Below are 17,237 nucleotides of genomic sequence, written 5' to 3' on the forward strand. Positions count from 1 at the left end.
ACTGTTCTACGCGGAATTCTCGTAAGTCGATATACAGCAGTAGCAACGAGAAGAAATGCAGTTGCTAGTGGTGGTGTTATACTTGATGTTGACGGATATTTGCGTCATCGACGCTTCAGCCAGCTATGAAAACAGTTTCTGTAAGTGTTATAGAAAATAGCGCTAATCCAATTTATACAAGGTGCTAGAGAGAATAAACGTCTTAATGATTAAGACAAAATATACATTACAAGCATACAGGGGCCTAGACACAGGGGTACCATGTGCTGATGAATCAGTACAGGAGCCCTGGCAAGACTTACATTAACTAAAGGTAAATTAAATTACAATACACAAAAAAAACAAAAAAAAAACTATATCTACATATATGTAATACTTAAAGTTTACCTAAGGTGGTCTAAAAGATCCCAGCCCGGGGAGGCTCTAGAATTAAAAATTCTGTAAGAACAGGACACAGCAATGCGAGCTGCCTGCTCAAACAAGGATCTTATGGTTTTCTTTGGCACTTCACAAGCAGTAGCCATTTGAGCAATTGCTTCTGGCAAAAAGTGGCCTAAACAACCAATTTCAATTGGAACAAGATTGACAGTTAACCCAGAAAGCTGGAGGTCATATTGCAAGGAGCTATATCGATCTTCCTTTCTAGCTCTAGCAGCAAGAAGATGTTGCTGGGTATTAGTTGGTACTGTCAATTCGAACAAACAAATGGAATCATTAGAAACCAATACCAAGTCAGGCCTGCTGAGGGTGGAGGAAAGATTGGTTGGGATGGTACTAGGGGGGCTGGAACTAGCTAGATAACCAGGAAGGTCAGCGTAAAGTTTGAATGTTTCAGGTAAATGCTGTTGGAGCCCATGAACAAGGACCTGTAAAACTGAATCATGTCTCCAGGTATACCTGCCTTGATCTAGAGCAGCAGGACAGCCAGTCAAAATATGGTTTGTTGTGGGTTGAGGAGCTTGACAAAGAGCACATCTAGGGTCAGTAATGATGTTCCATCTGGCCAGGTTCATAGGGGTTGGTAGAGTGTCACAACCAGCACGTAGCAGGAAAGACAGCTGTTTTTCAGGGAGGCCATACATCAGTCTCTTCCACAGAGGGCAAGCTTGCTCCAGAGTTACAATATCTAAAAATTTATTTTGAACAGTTAATGGTTCCAGTTTTGACTTCCAATATTCAATGTGAGCAGAGCGTAAGTTGTGGCGAGCATGGTTCTTGAAAGTTGCAGAGTGAATGTTGGCAACTGAAGCCTTAGCAGCAGATAAACAGTCAAGGACAGTGGAAGAGATATCGGATCTGTTAGCTAAAATAGAATGTCGCAGCTCTATAATCAGTGGATCAACTGACCGTTCAATAGCCAGAATGTATGAAAGTTTGGCTGATTGCTTCAGGTGTGGTAAAAAGGGGAGATCCAACATATCCGGGTGGAAAACAGTTCCAGGAGTACAATTTCTGGGGAGGTTCAACCAATTTTTCACAAATTTCAATACTGATGACTGTGCTGAAATAATAGAAGACACGGTAAGCCTCTCAACAGCTAAATGAAAATGTAGAACAGAAGACACAAAGTTTTTTAAGATCCATATCTTATATTCTCCCCGAACAGAACACTTATCGATGGATTGTAAAAATTGTAAAATTTGTTGCTTCATGTTAGCAGAAGCTACCGATCGAGCAATAGTTGGAGAAACACCAATAGTGCGACCCAGAAACTTAGTACAATCCACATTACAGATATTAATGGTATTCCCAGCTGCCATTGAAAATACAGTAGAGGAAAGCATACGATGACCATTAAAGTAAAGGGAAATACACTTTGGAGGTTGAAATTCAAAACATATGTCTATTGCCTTTAGGACAAGTAATGATAAAGTCTGCTGATGAGACTTGACATCTTTGGAGATGACAGTCAAGTCATCAGCAAAACCCTTTGCTCTATGCATTGATGAATAACAAATCTTAGGTAGAGCAGCAGCTGCACTAGTAGAGGTTGATGGTTGGGTATTAGGTTTATCAGAGCGATAAACTTTGCGATATCTGCCTGCATAGCACCATTCCACAGTGTGAAGATCCACAGACTGCTCACTATCACCATTATCATAAACTAGATCACAGGAGCCATCACAATGATAAGAGGTCACGATTGCTCTGTACCAACCAGATGGTGAATCATCCGAGGAATCAGACCATAGCACATAGATTGCAGTCTCAACAGGAGGCAGCCCAACAGAGTTGGCAGCCTGTAGTTGAGCAGAGTAGCCACAATACTCTGATGTGGAGAGATAAGCTAATAATGGATTAATGGCTAAGTTGAATAACAAAGGTGATAAAGTATCACCCTGGAAAACTCCTCGTTGAATAGAAAATACTGACGTGTTCCAGTTCTTGGTAGACACATATGCTGACAATTTTGAATAACAGCTAGTAATGTACGAAATAACAGGAGAAGGCACCTTGATGTAATATAAGATATCAAAGAGGTATTGATGACATACTGACCCAAAGGCATTCCTCAGGTCAAGAAATGACATAACAATAGGATTCGTAGTAGCTCTGGCATTCTCCAATAGTGATTCAATACTGAATATATGGATTATATGAATATATGGTAAGTGAGTACGTATATAGCTAACTATAATAATGTTGAGCAACGTACAGAGTACATGCTGCCCAAGCAGGCGTGGCCCTAGTTTGCGTTCGTCATGCGCCGACACTGGCCAGCTATAATGGCAAAATGTTCATGTAATAGTTACGTGTCTAAACATTGCCTAATTATTTTCTGCACTTTGTAACTAGTTGTGTTTAGCTATGCATAGCAGAGTGTATTGACATAATATATTATTTCTAAATTAGTCAGATCCCTTTAGCTATATCTTCCAAAGCATGAAGCCTCATGAGAATCAATACAGAAACATAAACATGTAATTATTTGATTCATAAATTAATATTGTAACTACCATTTAATTATTAAATAAAATTAGCACCACTGTAGCCATATAAATTACACTTGTGATATGACTTTATAAGGTAGTCTGTTGTTAGCTATCCACTGGACTAGTTAGCTATGCTAGACTACTGACTATTCTTCAAATAAGAGCATGTTTGAGCTAAGGGGAAATCACCTAAATTCACTCCATGTTGTCAACAATTTTGCATGGCTTGCTGTAAGTTAAAGAAAAAATCATATTGATAACACAACACTGTTGCCTATGTACAATATATGTATAGCATTGAGTCATGATTACTGTTGCAGGTTTACAAAGGAGGTGTCCTTATGACAGTTACTTTAGATGCAAAGCAACTGGAGAATGTGTTTTACCATCCTCTGTTTGTGATGGGTATAATGATTGTGAAGATGGCAGTGATGAAGAAAACTGTGGTCAGTGTTCAATCATTCATACAGTATAGTAGTACTGCATATTAGATCATGGAAGTTTGTGAGTTTTTCTAACACCCACGACCAGCTTCACAATATTTCCTGGTGCCTTGGCAGTATTGGTTAAGTATGACCAAGCTGAAAAGTGCCTTCAACACCTGCCTGCCTGCCTGCCTGCCTACCTGCCTGCCTGCCTGCCTGCCTGCCTACCTGCCTGCCTGCCTGCCTGCCTGCCTGCCTACCTGCCTGCCTGCCTGCCTGCCTGCCTGCCTGCCTGCCTGCCTGCCTGCCTGCCTGCCTGCCTGCCTGCCTGCCTGCCTGCCTGCCTGCCTGCCTGCCTGCCTGCCTGCCTGCCTGCCTGCCTGCCTGCCTGCCTGCCTGCCTGCCTGCCTTCCTGCCTGCCTTCCTGCCTGCCTTCCTGCCTGCCTTCCTGCCTGCCTTCTTGCCTGCCTGCCTGCCGACAAGCTTAACTCAATAATGGTTATATACTTGTTTTTTTTTTTTGTTTGTTTGTTTGTTTGTTTTTTTTTGTTTTTGTTTTTTTTTTCAATATTTGTGACCGGATTTGCGAAAAGGTAACACACATTTTACATACCAGCAAACAAAATGATGTAACACTTGACTCCTTACACTGATTAACTTGTTCTCAGTTTCAAAATGCAGCCAAATACTGTAGCTACACTCACGGTAAGTTTAAGGCAATTATATGAAATGATCAAAAAGTTATGAAACTTCAAAGTTCAAAAAATGGGTCAAATTTCGTGTGTGAAAAAGGTACCTTTTCGCAAATCCGGTCACATTTGACATTGCGCTTTAGCCCAACTGGTGCCTTTTTGGCATACCACAGTACGTACAACACACGTACGCATCATGGACTTACCTTTGTCTTCCTTTGTGTCCCATTTCTTTTTGCTGACAGCCCAAGGTGTTGGATTGCTGTAGTGTTTGATAGCTTCCCGAAATTTTCTTCAATATAATTCTGTGGTGGCTGGATTGATTGCAGAGGTGCTCCTCCTACTATTCTTTGTTTGTAATTCTGTGTAACATGCTGAACATAGCCGAAAGCGAAATGTCATGGCCACTTTACTTTCAAGTCAGTAATTGATAGTTGGGGTATGAGTTAACGTTCAGATGAAAACATTAACTTTGGTTCCATTCTTACTTTTGATATGGTATGCATGGGTTCACCAGTCATAATAATGTTTCAATAAACTAAACATACAAGTATAAGGAAACAATTAGGAATTTTGTTGATGATAACAGAATCTTATCCAAAACAGCCAAGCTGTAAAAAAAAGAGTGTGGCCCTCAAAAACGCTATGATGAAATAAGATATGAAATCCAAGATGGCGGCCAAGAAATGGCTGTGATGGTAGGTTAATGGTAAAAATTTTAATAATGACAATTCAGGTGAATTTTGGTGCCGCTTGGTCTTGGCACAAAATTCACCTGAATTGTTATTATTAAAATTTTTACCATTAACCTACCATCACAGTCATTTCTTGGCCGCCACCTTGGATTTCACATCTTTTTTCACCATTGCCTTTTTGATGGCCGCACTCTTTTTTACAGCTTGGCTGTTTTGGATTAGATTTCACTTCATTTTGTATTTGTATACCCCAAGCCGGCCATAAGCTTTGGGGCTTTTTTTAACCTATCTTTCTTTCTTTACCACAGGAAGAAGAAAAGATGAGGCAGATGTTAAATACTTTAAATATTTCTGATTTTATCAGTAAATGTACAAATTATATATATATAATACATATATTTATTACAGAACTCTCCATGGTGGTTTCTTTGTAACTGAACTCTCTACAAGGTGACTTCTTCTAGCTGATCATTCTACAGGGTGATTTATTTGTAGCTGAACTCTCTACATGATGGTTTCTTTGTGACTGAACTCTCTACAAGGAAACTTCTTCTAGCTGATCTCTCTACAGGGAGATTTGTGTGTAGCTGAACTCTCTACAGGTGATTTATTTGCAGCTGAACTCTCTACATGATGGTTTCTTTGTGGCTGAACTCTCTACAAGGTAACTTCTTCTAGCTGATCTCTCTGAAGGGCGATTTGTTTGTAGATGAACTCTCTACATGATGGTTTCTTTGTAGCTGAACTCTCTACAAGGTGATTTCTTCTAGCTGATCTTTCAACAGGGTGATTTGTTTGTAGCTGAACTCTACAGGGAAACTTCTTCTAGCTGATCTCTCTACAGGGAGATTTGTTTACAGCTGAACTCTCTACAGGTGATTTGTTTGCAGCTGAACTCTCTACAGATGGTTTCTTTGTAGCTGAACTCTCTACAAGGTAACTTCCTTTAGCCGATCTCTCTACAGGGCGATTTGTTTGTAGCTGAACTCTCTACATGGTGGTTTCTTTGTAGCTGAACTCTCTACAAGGTGATTTCTTCTAGCTGATCTTTCAACAGGGTGATTTGTTTGTAGATGAACTCTCTACATGATGGTTTCTTTGTAGCTGAACTCTCTACAAGGTGATTTCTTCTAGCTGATCTTTCAACAGGGTGATTTGTTTGTAGCTAAGCTCTACAGGGAAACTTCTTCTAGCTGATCTCTCTACAGGGAGATTTGTTTGCAGCTGAACTCTCTACAGGTGATTTGTTTGCAGCTGAACTCTCTACAGATGGTTTCTTTGTAACAGAACTCTCTACAAGGTAACTTCCTTTAGCCGATCTCTCTACAGGGCGATTTGTTTGTAGCTGAACTCTCTACATGGTGGTTTCTTTGTAGCTGAACTCTACAAAGTGATTTCTTCTAGCTGAACTATCTCTTTCCGTTCCTGCAAGGTAATTTCTTCTAGCTGATCTCTCTACAGAGTGAATAGTTTGTGGCTGATCTCTATACAGGTTACTTGTTTCTAGCTGGTCTCTTGAATTCTCTTCAGGGTGACTGCTCTATTAGGATAACTGCTCTATTAGAGTATCTCTATCTCGCACTTGCTACACCAAGTTGGATTTCGTGTTATAACTCCGTGGCTTTAATTCTGATTCTTCTACACCATTGAAGAGCCTTTCTAAGATGATTACTCCATCTGTACAGCAATTTTCAAAGCATTACCCCAAGCGGTTTATCTGGTAGGTGTGGCAAGTAGTCGTTTTTTATTAGCCAATCTCGATTACGTAATTGTTACACACTGTTGATTTTTCATTGTACCTTCCTGGTTTTTAGCTCGATTTCTTTCAAACCACAAAAGGTTTGAGGTTGAATGGTTACCCTATTCACTCACCGCTTTTCAGCTTCTTCCCATACGTGGTTTACCCTGTAGGAGTGACAACATATTGGTGTTATTTTTCGTGAATAATAGCTCATAACACTTTGCCTGTTTATTGTATTCCAGCCAAAGTTGGTACCAAGATGCACCTTTATATCTCCCTTCTGTATGCCGAATTTCAAGACAATCGGATATGGCGTTCGCGTTTTATAGCAGTTTTTGTAAGTGTTCGAAAAGAGGAAGAAAAATAAGAAAAAAAAAACACGAAGAAACCAAGCCAATTTTTAAACTTGAATATCTCGGGAACGCTTGAAGCGATTTCGCTCAAATTTGGTATGTGGAGTACTGAAGTTAGCAGGCATATTCACAGCAAAAATCGTCGTGTTTCATCAAGACAGCACAGAGCTACAGAAGTACGAAAATTGCGTTTTCGTTCTTCCTGTTAATATACTCACGGGTGTTGCGCACCAGCTTCTTGGGCCGCACGACACACTACCATGTATCTTGATAAAAGTAGGGAAACCAGGGAGGTCACCTATATAAATATTAATCATGTATCTGCAGATACACTAGTTATAGTTAAACCCCACCATGAGTCAGATATCATAGTGATCAACCCAAGACCGAGGTGAGGCCGAGGCCGAGGTGTTGATAACTAGATATCCTACGAGTGCAGGTGAGGTTTAACTGGCTTCTATCCAATGGCAGATCCAGGATTGGGCATTTGGAGCAAATGCCCCCCCCCCCCCCCCCCTACTCCCTAACCTTCAGTTGTGGAGGAGCCATAGCTACTTCTGATTAAATACTAAACTTTATGCCAGGCCAAGATCAAATGAAAATATGCACATTTTACTAGTTAAATTCACTTGAAACCAAAGCGAACTGAAGTCAAACTAGCTGTGAAATCGTCACCCAGCACCTTCATGCGTACTAATTTCCTCTAAAAATAATTATCGTGTTACTGTTTAAGACATTCATAGCCTTCTAAACAGCTTTTCAGACTTCATAACCATCTGCAAAAGCCAAAATGACAAAACTCAACAGTGAGACACTACTATATAAGAGGTGATTATTTGCTGCTTCAAAATGCGGTAACTAACAATAATCCGAACCACCCACAATTTAGCCTGTCTGTGCCTCTACCCTTGCCAGCTCCTTTTATGGCTTCAATTTTTGCTTCACTTGTAATTTTATCAGGGGTGTAGCCAAGATTTTTGAAAGGGGGTTCCAACAATAGTACTGATCGTGTTACCTGAAGCAGGGTTTTGGGGGTGTAGCCCCCAGCCGCTGACATACTTCCAATGATATTTAATGGATCAAAACTCAGCTAATAGCTAAGTTTTATGCAAAAAAGTACATTACTAGTACATTTGTTAGAGTGCATATAAGTGCCCCTGAGATGAAGCTACCTAGTGGAAACAGACAGCATAACACATACAGACACATACAGACATCTGTAAGTGATAGTTATCCCACTGGTATAGGAACCATGAATCCACTGATACAAACGGAATGACTTGCAATGACTTTCAATCAAAACATTGTAACTACAAATATGCAGCATGGATTTATTTTGCATGCCCAAGTGATAAATTACTGGAGTTCTATATCTTTAAACACTGCACACCAAACCTACAGCAGTATAAGGTCATGCTCAGTTTTGCATAATCTTAGCATGTCTGAAAACTTCACTAATAAAGTTTTTTAACATATGGATATTTACATACATGTTCTATTAGAATATACGTGACTGCTCTATTAGAGTATATACGTGACTGCTCTATTAGAGTATATTGATCTTTATAATATGTTTCATCACTGTTTGTGCTTGACTCTTCACTGTTTAGATCAGCAGTGTTGTTGTCAAGTGCCCTTAAAATCCCAACCTTTACAAAGCCATTTACACAGATTGTTGATTATCTTCAATATATTGCATCATTTTACAAGCCACTGTGCTCCAAGCTCCTTCAAAGCTGGCAGGCCTAAATCAATAGGGTCTAACTCAATCTGATTCAATGACACACATTGGTGAGCTTTAAGCTGCTGCAGAATTTACTTTGAGTACCATTCTGAAAATTCTTCAAATACTCTTAGCAGGAGTACTGATTGTAAGATTCATTGGTTGCAATAAATCTGGTGTTTTGAGGAAGCAAGCAAACTTGGAGATTATTATCATCCAATAATTTACTGATGCTGGCAGTGATTTGTTCTTTGAAGTTACCCAAGCCTGCAGTTGTATCAGTGAAGAGAGAATTTCTCACAGAATGCACATATAGCTGAATTGTGAACTCAATGTACTGACGCATAGTTTCCTCCAGTGGACCAGTGCTTTTTGGTATGAGTAACATGCCATCCAGCTGGGAAATTATGATACTTCAGTAATTGGGGTGACATCATGCAGTTTTCCCAGCATAAATATGCTGCATTGGAAGAAAATCTCCTTGTATTGTGCCACAAAATATGGCAGTTATTTGATGTTTATCATTGGTTCCAACAATTTCAACTCTTTTGGAACCCATTTTTTCCATTGTCCAGGTTGTAGTGGGAATGATTTTGATACCGGTTTGATTCCAGTTTACAATAAGCTCAGGAGGTATATTCTCCATTTCAACAGGAGTGACAACTTCCTGAAGAAACTCTTTCTTGACTTTGGAAAAATCTTCCACACTGTGTGGTTGAAAGTTTTCTAGGTACAGAGTTCAATAATAATTATTTTGTTTGAATAGCAAGTATGCCCAGTGTTGATGCAGGTTAATGTGCCCTATTCTCCACAACCTTGTGCTGATTTCCCACAAGTAGGAGTCCACACACTGCAGTCATGGCAATTCTAGCTGTAACAGGTCCTCCATTGCTTCGACTTCTCTTCAAATATAGCTGGAGCAAATGTTCCAAGTCACCACCAAGCAATAACCTTTACCACGTTTCTTTTCTGACAACGATTCTATGTAGTCATCTTCGGATCTTCCCCTCTGTACTTTTGCTTCCGTTGCACATCACGGTAAGCTTTTTTGATGGATTTCACAGTAATATCTAATATACTACATTTCAATTTTCTTGAAAAATATTGAGCAGTAGCAGATGCCATGTGAGTAACACAATACCATCCCATTCTTGCCCACTGTTCTCTGGCATACATGTATAGGGACATTGATAACAAGCAACATAATACAACAGAAAATGATTTCAAGTACCAGTGAAACAAAGCCATAAAAGATTATACCCGAAGTATTGTGTGGATAACAGCCAAGTAATTATCTAGGCTGTACATTATGTACCGCATAGTTTGTAAGATGGTAGCTGGCTACAAGTATGTTTACACCTAATCCGATAACAATGGTTTCCACACAATATATCATAAACTATTTGTAAACAACCACACCAGAGCAATAGTATAGTCTGATCATGCAATACTAAAACCGGTGCTAGTTAGGCCCTAAGTTTATACTTAGGTTCCATTGTTAGCATAAAAACTTGAATTGTCATACCTCATATTATAGTGACCACATTTTTCCTGCCTTTCTCTGTTTTAGCCAGTTCTGTTTAAACGTCTTGATTTGCCAACGCTATTGCTCACAGTGAAATAGATGAGGACAGTTCTCCTTTTGGATCAGGGAGGCCGTTCTTGTTTCTAAAGTACTTCAGCAAAGATATTATGCTTCACACACCAATGGAAAGATGACCAGAAAGTGATTAACTACATTAATTCAGCTTCACTAATATTACATTGGTAAAAATATTAATTTTTATTGAATGCTATCCTCGACAAATTATTTTTAACACTTTATAAAAATAGAAATATGATATACCAACAGTGGTGGTGGGTTATCTGTCTATGTAGTTTTATGTTTGATTTATCTTCACACCAGTTTGCATAAGTGAACTATGTAGAAAAATTTTGTGACTTTATTGCTTACTTTGTTACGGTTTAGGTGACCTTGAATGCATTGATGGTTATGGATTCTACTGTGATAATGGAACTAGATGCCTACAATTTTCAGCGGTATGCAACGGGTATACTTCTTGTTCAGACCGTGCTGATGAAACTAATTGTTGTAAGTTGAGCATTCTGTCTAATACAATGTACTTTGTATATGGTTCTTGCATCAGAATGCTCCATAAGCATGTTATATAATTACTTCTTTCAAACAGCATGAAGGATAAAATAGCTTCATTGATACAGTAACTGACATAAAATGTCATACAATGAAATCCAGTAGTCCCAGTTCTATTACAGTTATAGATGGATGCAAAGAAAGGCCAAGAGAAAAAGACCACCTGTCCTTTAGAATCAAGCTCTACCACTTTGAAGTCTATTACAATTTCAAATTCAATCCTACAGTATCTGTGCCAATGATGTCTGCCTTGTACCAGAAAGTAAGCTAGCAGTAAGGAAATTTTATGTTTGGTTTAACCTTAATAGTTTGGTGCGTCTGATTAATTGTATATACAACCACAGGCAAGATCAAAGGTAATTACTCTATAATCCCACAGACTTCTATATAGCTTAGATAATAAATTCATTAGACCTCCAGATATCGAAAGGAATTATTCATAAATAAATAGATTATGGATTGTAAATTAACATCAGCAAAGACACATGACAATACCACTGCCAGAGTACTAACAAAAGTATTACTATTGCTAGGTATAAAATAGATAAACTGACCAGATTTTCAAAAAGGTACCTTTTCACACACAAATTTGGCCCATATTTTGAACTTTAAAACTTCATAACTTTTTTTCATTGCATATGATTGCCTGAAATGTTCTAAGAGTGCAGCTAAAATATCTAGCTGCATTGTGAAACTAAGAGTAGGTTAATCAGTATAAGGAGTCAAGTGTTACATCATTCTGTTTGCTGGGATGTAAAATGTGTGGAAAAGGTAGTTTATCTTTGCACCAACTATGTGAAATATGTATACACTGAATTGTACAATATTTTGAAGACAGTCTAGTCTTATAGTGGTTTTTTGTATATATTATTCTTACAATCAATTCATTTACAACTTTTGACTCCCTGTATTCACAGGTTTAGCCTTCTCACAGGTTCCTAGTGGTCCAGGAATAGCATTTTAATACAGTTATTTACATTAATTAAATGTGACTTGATTTGGAAAAATGATCCAAATCGCACATTAGAAGCTTCAAGATAAACAGTTTTAAAGAATTCAAGCCAGCAAAACTCTCCAAGGATAGTGGGCACGCATATGAAATTTACACAAAAGACGCATCAATCTATTACCTTTCAGGCCACTTCCAGTCCTTGTAGCTGCTTGTAGGGTTTCCCACCAAATAAGACAGAAAATCTGAGCAGTTGGATGAGCAAAGTAGTATCACGAGTTCTCACAAAGGGGTGGGGGGTGGCGGGGTGGGCAAGGGTTAGACCTCAAATTGGAGGCAGACCACGATTGGGGTCCAGAGATGAGATTACAGGGCTGTGCTGGCTCCTTAGTGGCTGATATGTAGCAAAATCTACAGAAAAATGCCCAGCCAACATTGTCAGGTTGTCCACCAGTAAACCACTGGTTCTTGCCAAGCCAGGTCCTTCACAAGGCCTAAAACCGCCACTTGAACTCTACACACCACCCAGAAAAGACATCTGTCGAAACCAGCCTCGAGTAGTTTGAGTGGTACTGAGTGTCAAAACTACTAGTACAATAGTATAGCTACCCACTGGAGGAGTTAGTTTGATTTTGCCTGATGCGCAATTTGGATCGGTTTGGTAAAATCTGGTCATAAATGTTGTTGAATCAAGATATTCTAATAAATGTTACCAGCTTTTTGTGATATTTAGGAATGATGGTAGCAGACTACTATTACTATAGCTATTATGACATACGGTAGCTATGTGGAAAATTCCTTATTGAACAGATTGCCCATGTAGAGATCTACATAGCTACGTATGTTGCAATAGCTACCACCATTCATTTTGTTTCACTACCTTTTATTGCTGGTACCCTAGTTAATTATTAAATTAACTAGTTTTGTACTAGTTGTAGTATAGTCTACCGTATTTCCTCTTTAAATTTAGAGGGGAATTAAATACAGCATGTGCAAGTTATGGTAATTTTCTATTTTTGTATTATTTTGAACAAAGGAATAGAATAAGATGAATTGTGAAGGTGTGTATGTATCTCAGAGTTGACTGTGAAGTTTAGCTTAACTTGCCAACACATACATTTCCATTTCAGTGCAACCAAATAACTTTGAATGCATAAAAACATGTTTCTTGGTTCCTATACAAACTCACTTGTTTTCTAGTTCATGATACACATGTAATGCTACAACATATCATGTGTCTTGATACTACTGTATGTATTTGTGTATAATGTGTGTATGCATGACATTCACATCTGAAGGTTTGCATAATGTATTACAGTACCTATTTATTTGTATTGTGATAAAATGGATTAATAAGTGTGGTGTTCATGCTATTGCTCTATATCCATTTAGATCTAGTATGTAAGCTTTATTGTGTTACAGTGTCCAAGCCATGTCCTTATGATGGTGACTTCAAGTGCAATGATACCGGATTATGCCTGAGATCAATTGATGTGTGTGATGGATATTCTGATTGTGAATATTCATATGGATCTGATTCAGATTATGATGAACAAAACTGTGGTAAGCACATACAGTATTAAAATACTGAATTTGGTTTCTGTAGTTATTTTGTGAAGTACTGTGCCACACCTTCTTCAAAGGAATGAGCTACTTAGTTTTACATTGGGAAGAAGTATCTTGCAGTGTAATATTTGTTTGCAATATCTGCAAATCCCATATAGTTCACTCCAACACTTTTTTACAATAGGCAAAATAATATGTATAGGCCTGGGTGGTCTAAACAATTAATGAAACATTATTCCTTGAACAATGTAGACATTAAAAAGACAACTGAAAATGGTACGAACTATAATGCCAGGAATATTTGGTTGAGGTAGTCAGATTGTGGTTGAAAGGATTTACGTACATTTACAATTAATTTATATTATAATCAGGCTGCATGTATTTTCAGGCAGCTGCAACTGTCAAAAGCAGTAATTTTGTTATAGTATCCAAGCAATGCCCCTATGATGGTGACTTCAAATGCAATGATACTGGAGTATGTTTAAGATCAACTGATGTGTGTGATGGGTACTCTGAATGTCAACGTCGATTTGGATCTGACTCAGATTATGATGAACAAGACTGTGGTATGTATATGTATGTTGTGGATCAATGTGTAGAAATCACAGCAAGGTTAATTATACATAAACTTAAAAGTACAATATCTATTGATGCTTATTATACAATATGCATGGTAGTATCATATAGTAGGGGTCTGGAGATGATGTAGGTTTGTAGTTTCCCGCTCTACCAAAAACCAATCTTACAAGCTAAGCAGGTGATATGGAAGTATTGGTTCATTAAAATGCTTGAAATGCCTGAAACAATCAAAGTGAATTGGTACAGAATTTAACAATCCACAAAACTATGGATTTTTTCTACTCCCCATTCATTTACTCTTACACTCACACACTTTGACAGTGCCACGTGACAAACCACCGGAGCTACGTGCCTAATTCTTTCATGGAGAATAATCAATTACATACCAAAAGAGCCTAGCATTTTGAAGAAGAATGCTGCATGAAATGCAGGTGTTCAAGAGTATATATTTACGGGACACCATTATGTCATGCAAATAGTCATGATATAGTCATAGTCATATCAGAAAATGTGCCAAAATATTGTTTGCACTCTTGATTTCCTGTACATATGAATTATTTTCATCAACATAATTCCCATGAACATGCATCTACTGATCCAGCTCTACAATTTTGGGACATGCCTTCTATCACAATTAGCATGAACAAGTGTCACACCCCTCAGGACTATTTCACCAACTGTATGTAAAGAATAGGCTGAATCAAATTGTACAATGAAGCCAGGCATGGTTTGTTAATTAATTTTTTTACTACAAGATCAGTATCTACTGCTTGCAATAAAGCAAGTCATTTAGCTTTATGCACTCTTTCATTGATTAGCTATAAAAGTACACGAACAGGCAAAAGGAAAATTAGTAATTTTTCAACCTAGTACATACCACTACAATAAAATGTAAAGAAACTATATAGGGACTCAGAAGTGGTCTCCAAATTTAATACCTACTTTAGCAATGTCAATGGTCACTGACATAAAATATGACTGGATTTTGGAAAAACGATCCAAATAACACATTAGAAGTTTCGAGATAAACGGTTTTAAAGAATTCAAGTCAGCATAACTCTCCAAGGGTAGCAAGCACGCGTATAAAATTTACACAAAAGATGCATCAATCTATTACCTTTCAGGCCACTTCCAGTACTTGTAGCTGCTTGTAGAGTTTCCTGCCAAATAAGATAGAAAATCTGAGCAGTTGGACGAGCGAGGTAGTATCATGAATGCTCACAAAGGGGTGGTGGGGTGGGCAAGGGTTAGACCTCAAAATGGAGGCAGACCACGATTGGGGTACAGAGACGAGATTACAGGTCTGTGCTGGCTCCTTAGTGGCTGATATGTAGCAAAATCCACCGTAAAAACGTCTAGTCAACATTATCAGGCTGTCCACTGGTTCTTGCCAAGCCAGGTCCTTCACAAGGCCTAAAACTGCCACTCGAGCTCTACACACCACCCAGAAAAGACATCTGTTGAAACCAGACTCGAGTAGTTTGAGTGGTACTGAGTGTCAAAACTACTAGTACAATAGTGTAGCTATCCACTGGAGGTGTTAGTTTGATTTTTCCTGATGTGCGATTTGGATCGGTTTTGTAAAATCTGGTCACAAATAACGACTAAAGGTAGGGATTAAATTTGCACGTCTTGTGATGATCTCCCTAGTTTCTTCACTTTTAATTGTAATTGTCCCAAGTATGTATACGTTGTTTGAAAAACTCCTAATTCTCTTTCCCGTTTGTGTAGACATATCATACAATGAAACTTTGTGATCCTATTCTTGTTGGTGCTCAAAAGCTGTGTCAGATTAGTGAGGATGTGGAGGTAGTACATACATAATACATACATAGAAGAAGTCTGGTGTAGCGAATACTGAATTACAGAGGTATATATTCTGCATCTGGATTATCATATACAGTACATATTCAGGGGCGGATCCAGGACCTGGCAAGGGGAGGGGCACAAACAGGCCAAGTTGTAGGTCCTAGATTCTCTTGTTAGTTGCTGCATTTTTGAAACAGCAAATAATACACTTCTTAGTAGTATCTCACTGTTAATTTTTACTATTTTGGCCTTTGCAGATGGTTGTGAAGTCTTAAAAGCTGTTTAAGAGGCTATGAATGTCTTAAACAACAGCAACACGATAATTATTTTTAGAGGCGCTTAGTACGCACGAAGGTGCTGGGTGACCATTTCATAGTTAGTTTGGCTTCAGGTCAACTTGTAATAAATGCTAGTAAAATATGCATATTTTCGTGAATTTATAAGCTGATCTTGGCCTGACATAAAGTTTAGTATTCTAATCAAAAGTATGGTTCCTCCACAAAGTGGGGGGGGGGGGGGGGATTTGCCCCAAATGTCCCATCCTGGATCCGCCATTGATATTAAGGTTTGGGCTTTTCTAGCCTAAAATACCACCCTAAATCTAGCTTCGTTTTTTTTCCATTATAGCTTGCTGCATTGGTTGGTAGAATCAAAGCCAAATTTGTCCTCAGTGTAACCCTAAACCCTTTCAACAGATTTTTGTGGAATTAATTTTTTTTGTTTTTAACTGAATTTTCTACTAATCTGATACCTCCAGCCAAGCATACGTAACTCCACAATGGATAAGGCTACGGGCTTGATTTCCTCACTGTTCGATACCACATTGTCCTGAGATGTGCCTTTTCATCACCTGCAGCAGCTACTGTCCATGCATCATGGAATTACCTTAATGTTTGTCTTCCTTTGTATCCCAGTTTTTTTGCTGACAATGCAATGTGGCAATTTGCGACAGCACAATGTAGTTTCCCTGTGGCTGTGTTGACTAGCTGTCACACTTAAATACCCATAATTATTGTCCATAGCAAATGGATTGATTGCAGAGAGACTTCTCATACTGTTCTTCATTTGTAATGCTGTGTAATGAGCGTAAGACAGATAATATAATGGCCACTTCATTTTTCAGCAATTGATTGTAGGGGCACTTGTTCAGATGCAAAATTAACTTTATGCATGCCTGGTGCCATTCTTTGTTTGATGTGGTATGTGCAAGTTTAGTAGTCATAATTTATACAAACTTCTCAAGTAGAAGGAAAAGTTAGGAATTTTAAGGGAAAAATAGTGAAACAAAGGAATAACTTAAAAATGGTGAAGTAAGGGAGGTTGTATATTAGTGATGCACCGATACCACTTTTTCACTACCGATACATTTGAGGCCAGAAATGGCCAATACCGATCCGATACCGATACTTTGCGCCACAGGCATTTCTCACAAAAACAGCTAGTGATTTAGCTCACTAAACCATTTGCTAATCCCATCAACTGCAGTTTGCTGGTTTTGTGGCTATCAATTATGCGAAGATAATAGTTCATGGCTTCAATGAATCTTATTTCGTGGCTTACTTCAGTCTCCACTGTACTATTAATGCTAGTAGCTGGCTTCTTTTAAGGAATTCATGGCTT

At 38.4% G+C, this 17,237-nt stretch overlaps 1 protein-coding gene across 1 annotated transcript in view; it reads left to right on the forward strand.

Annotated features, from left to right (window-relative positions):
* Positions 1-9: 9 nt before the first annotated feature.
* The window catches only part of LOC136247839 (low-density lipoprotein receptor-related protein 1B-like), a 101,783-nt gene continuing 84,555 nt past the window's right edge, over positions 10-17,237 (forward strand). The window contains exons 1-5 of the mRNA XM_066039661.1: positions 10-140; positions 3,254-3,379; positions 10,532-10,654; positions 13,086-13,226; positions 13,601-13,795. Coding sequence (XP_065895733.1) covers positions 56-140; positions 3,254-3,379; positions 10,532-10,654; positions 13,086-13,226; positions 13,601-13,795 — 670 coding nt within the window. The 5' untranslated portion in view covers positions 10-55. The remainder of the gene's footprint in view (positions 141-3,253; positions 3,380-10,531; positions 10,655-13,085; positions 13,227-13,600; positions 13,796-17,237) is intronic.

This window comes from Dysidea avara, chromosome 2, assembly GCF_963678975.1.
Source record: "Dysidea avara chromosome 2, odDysAvar1.4, whole genome shotgun sequence".
Taxonomy (NCBI): Eukaryota; Metazoa; Porifera; class Demospongiae; order Dictyoceratida; family Dysideidae; genus Dysidea; species Dysidea avara.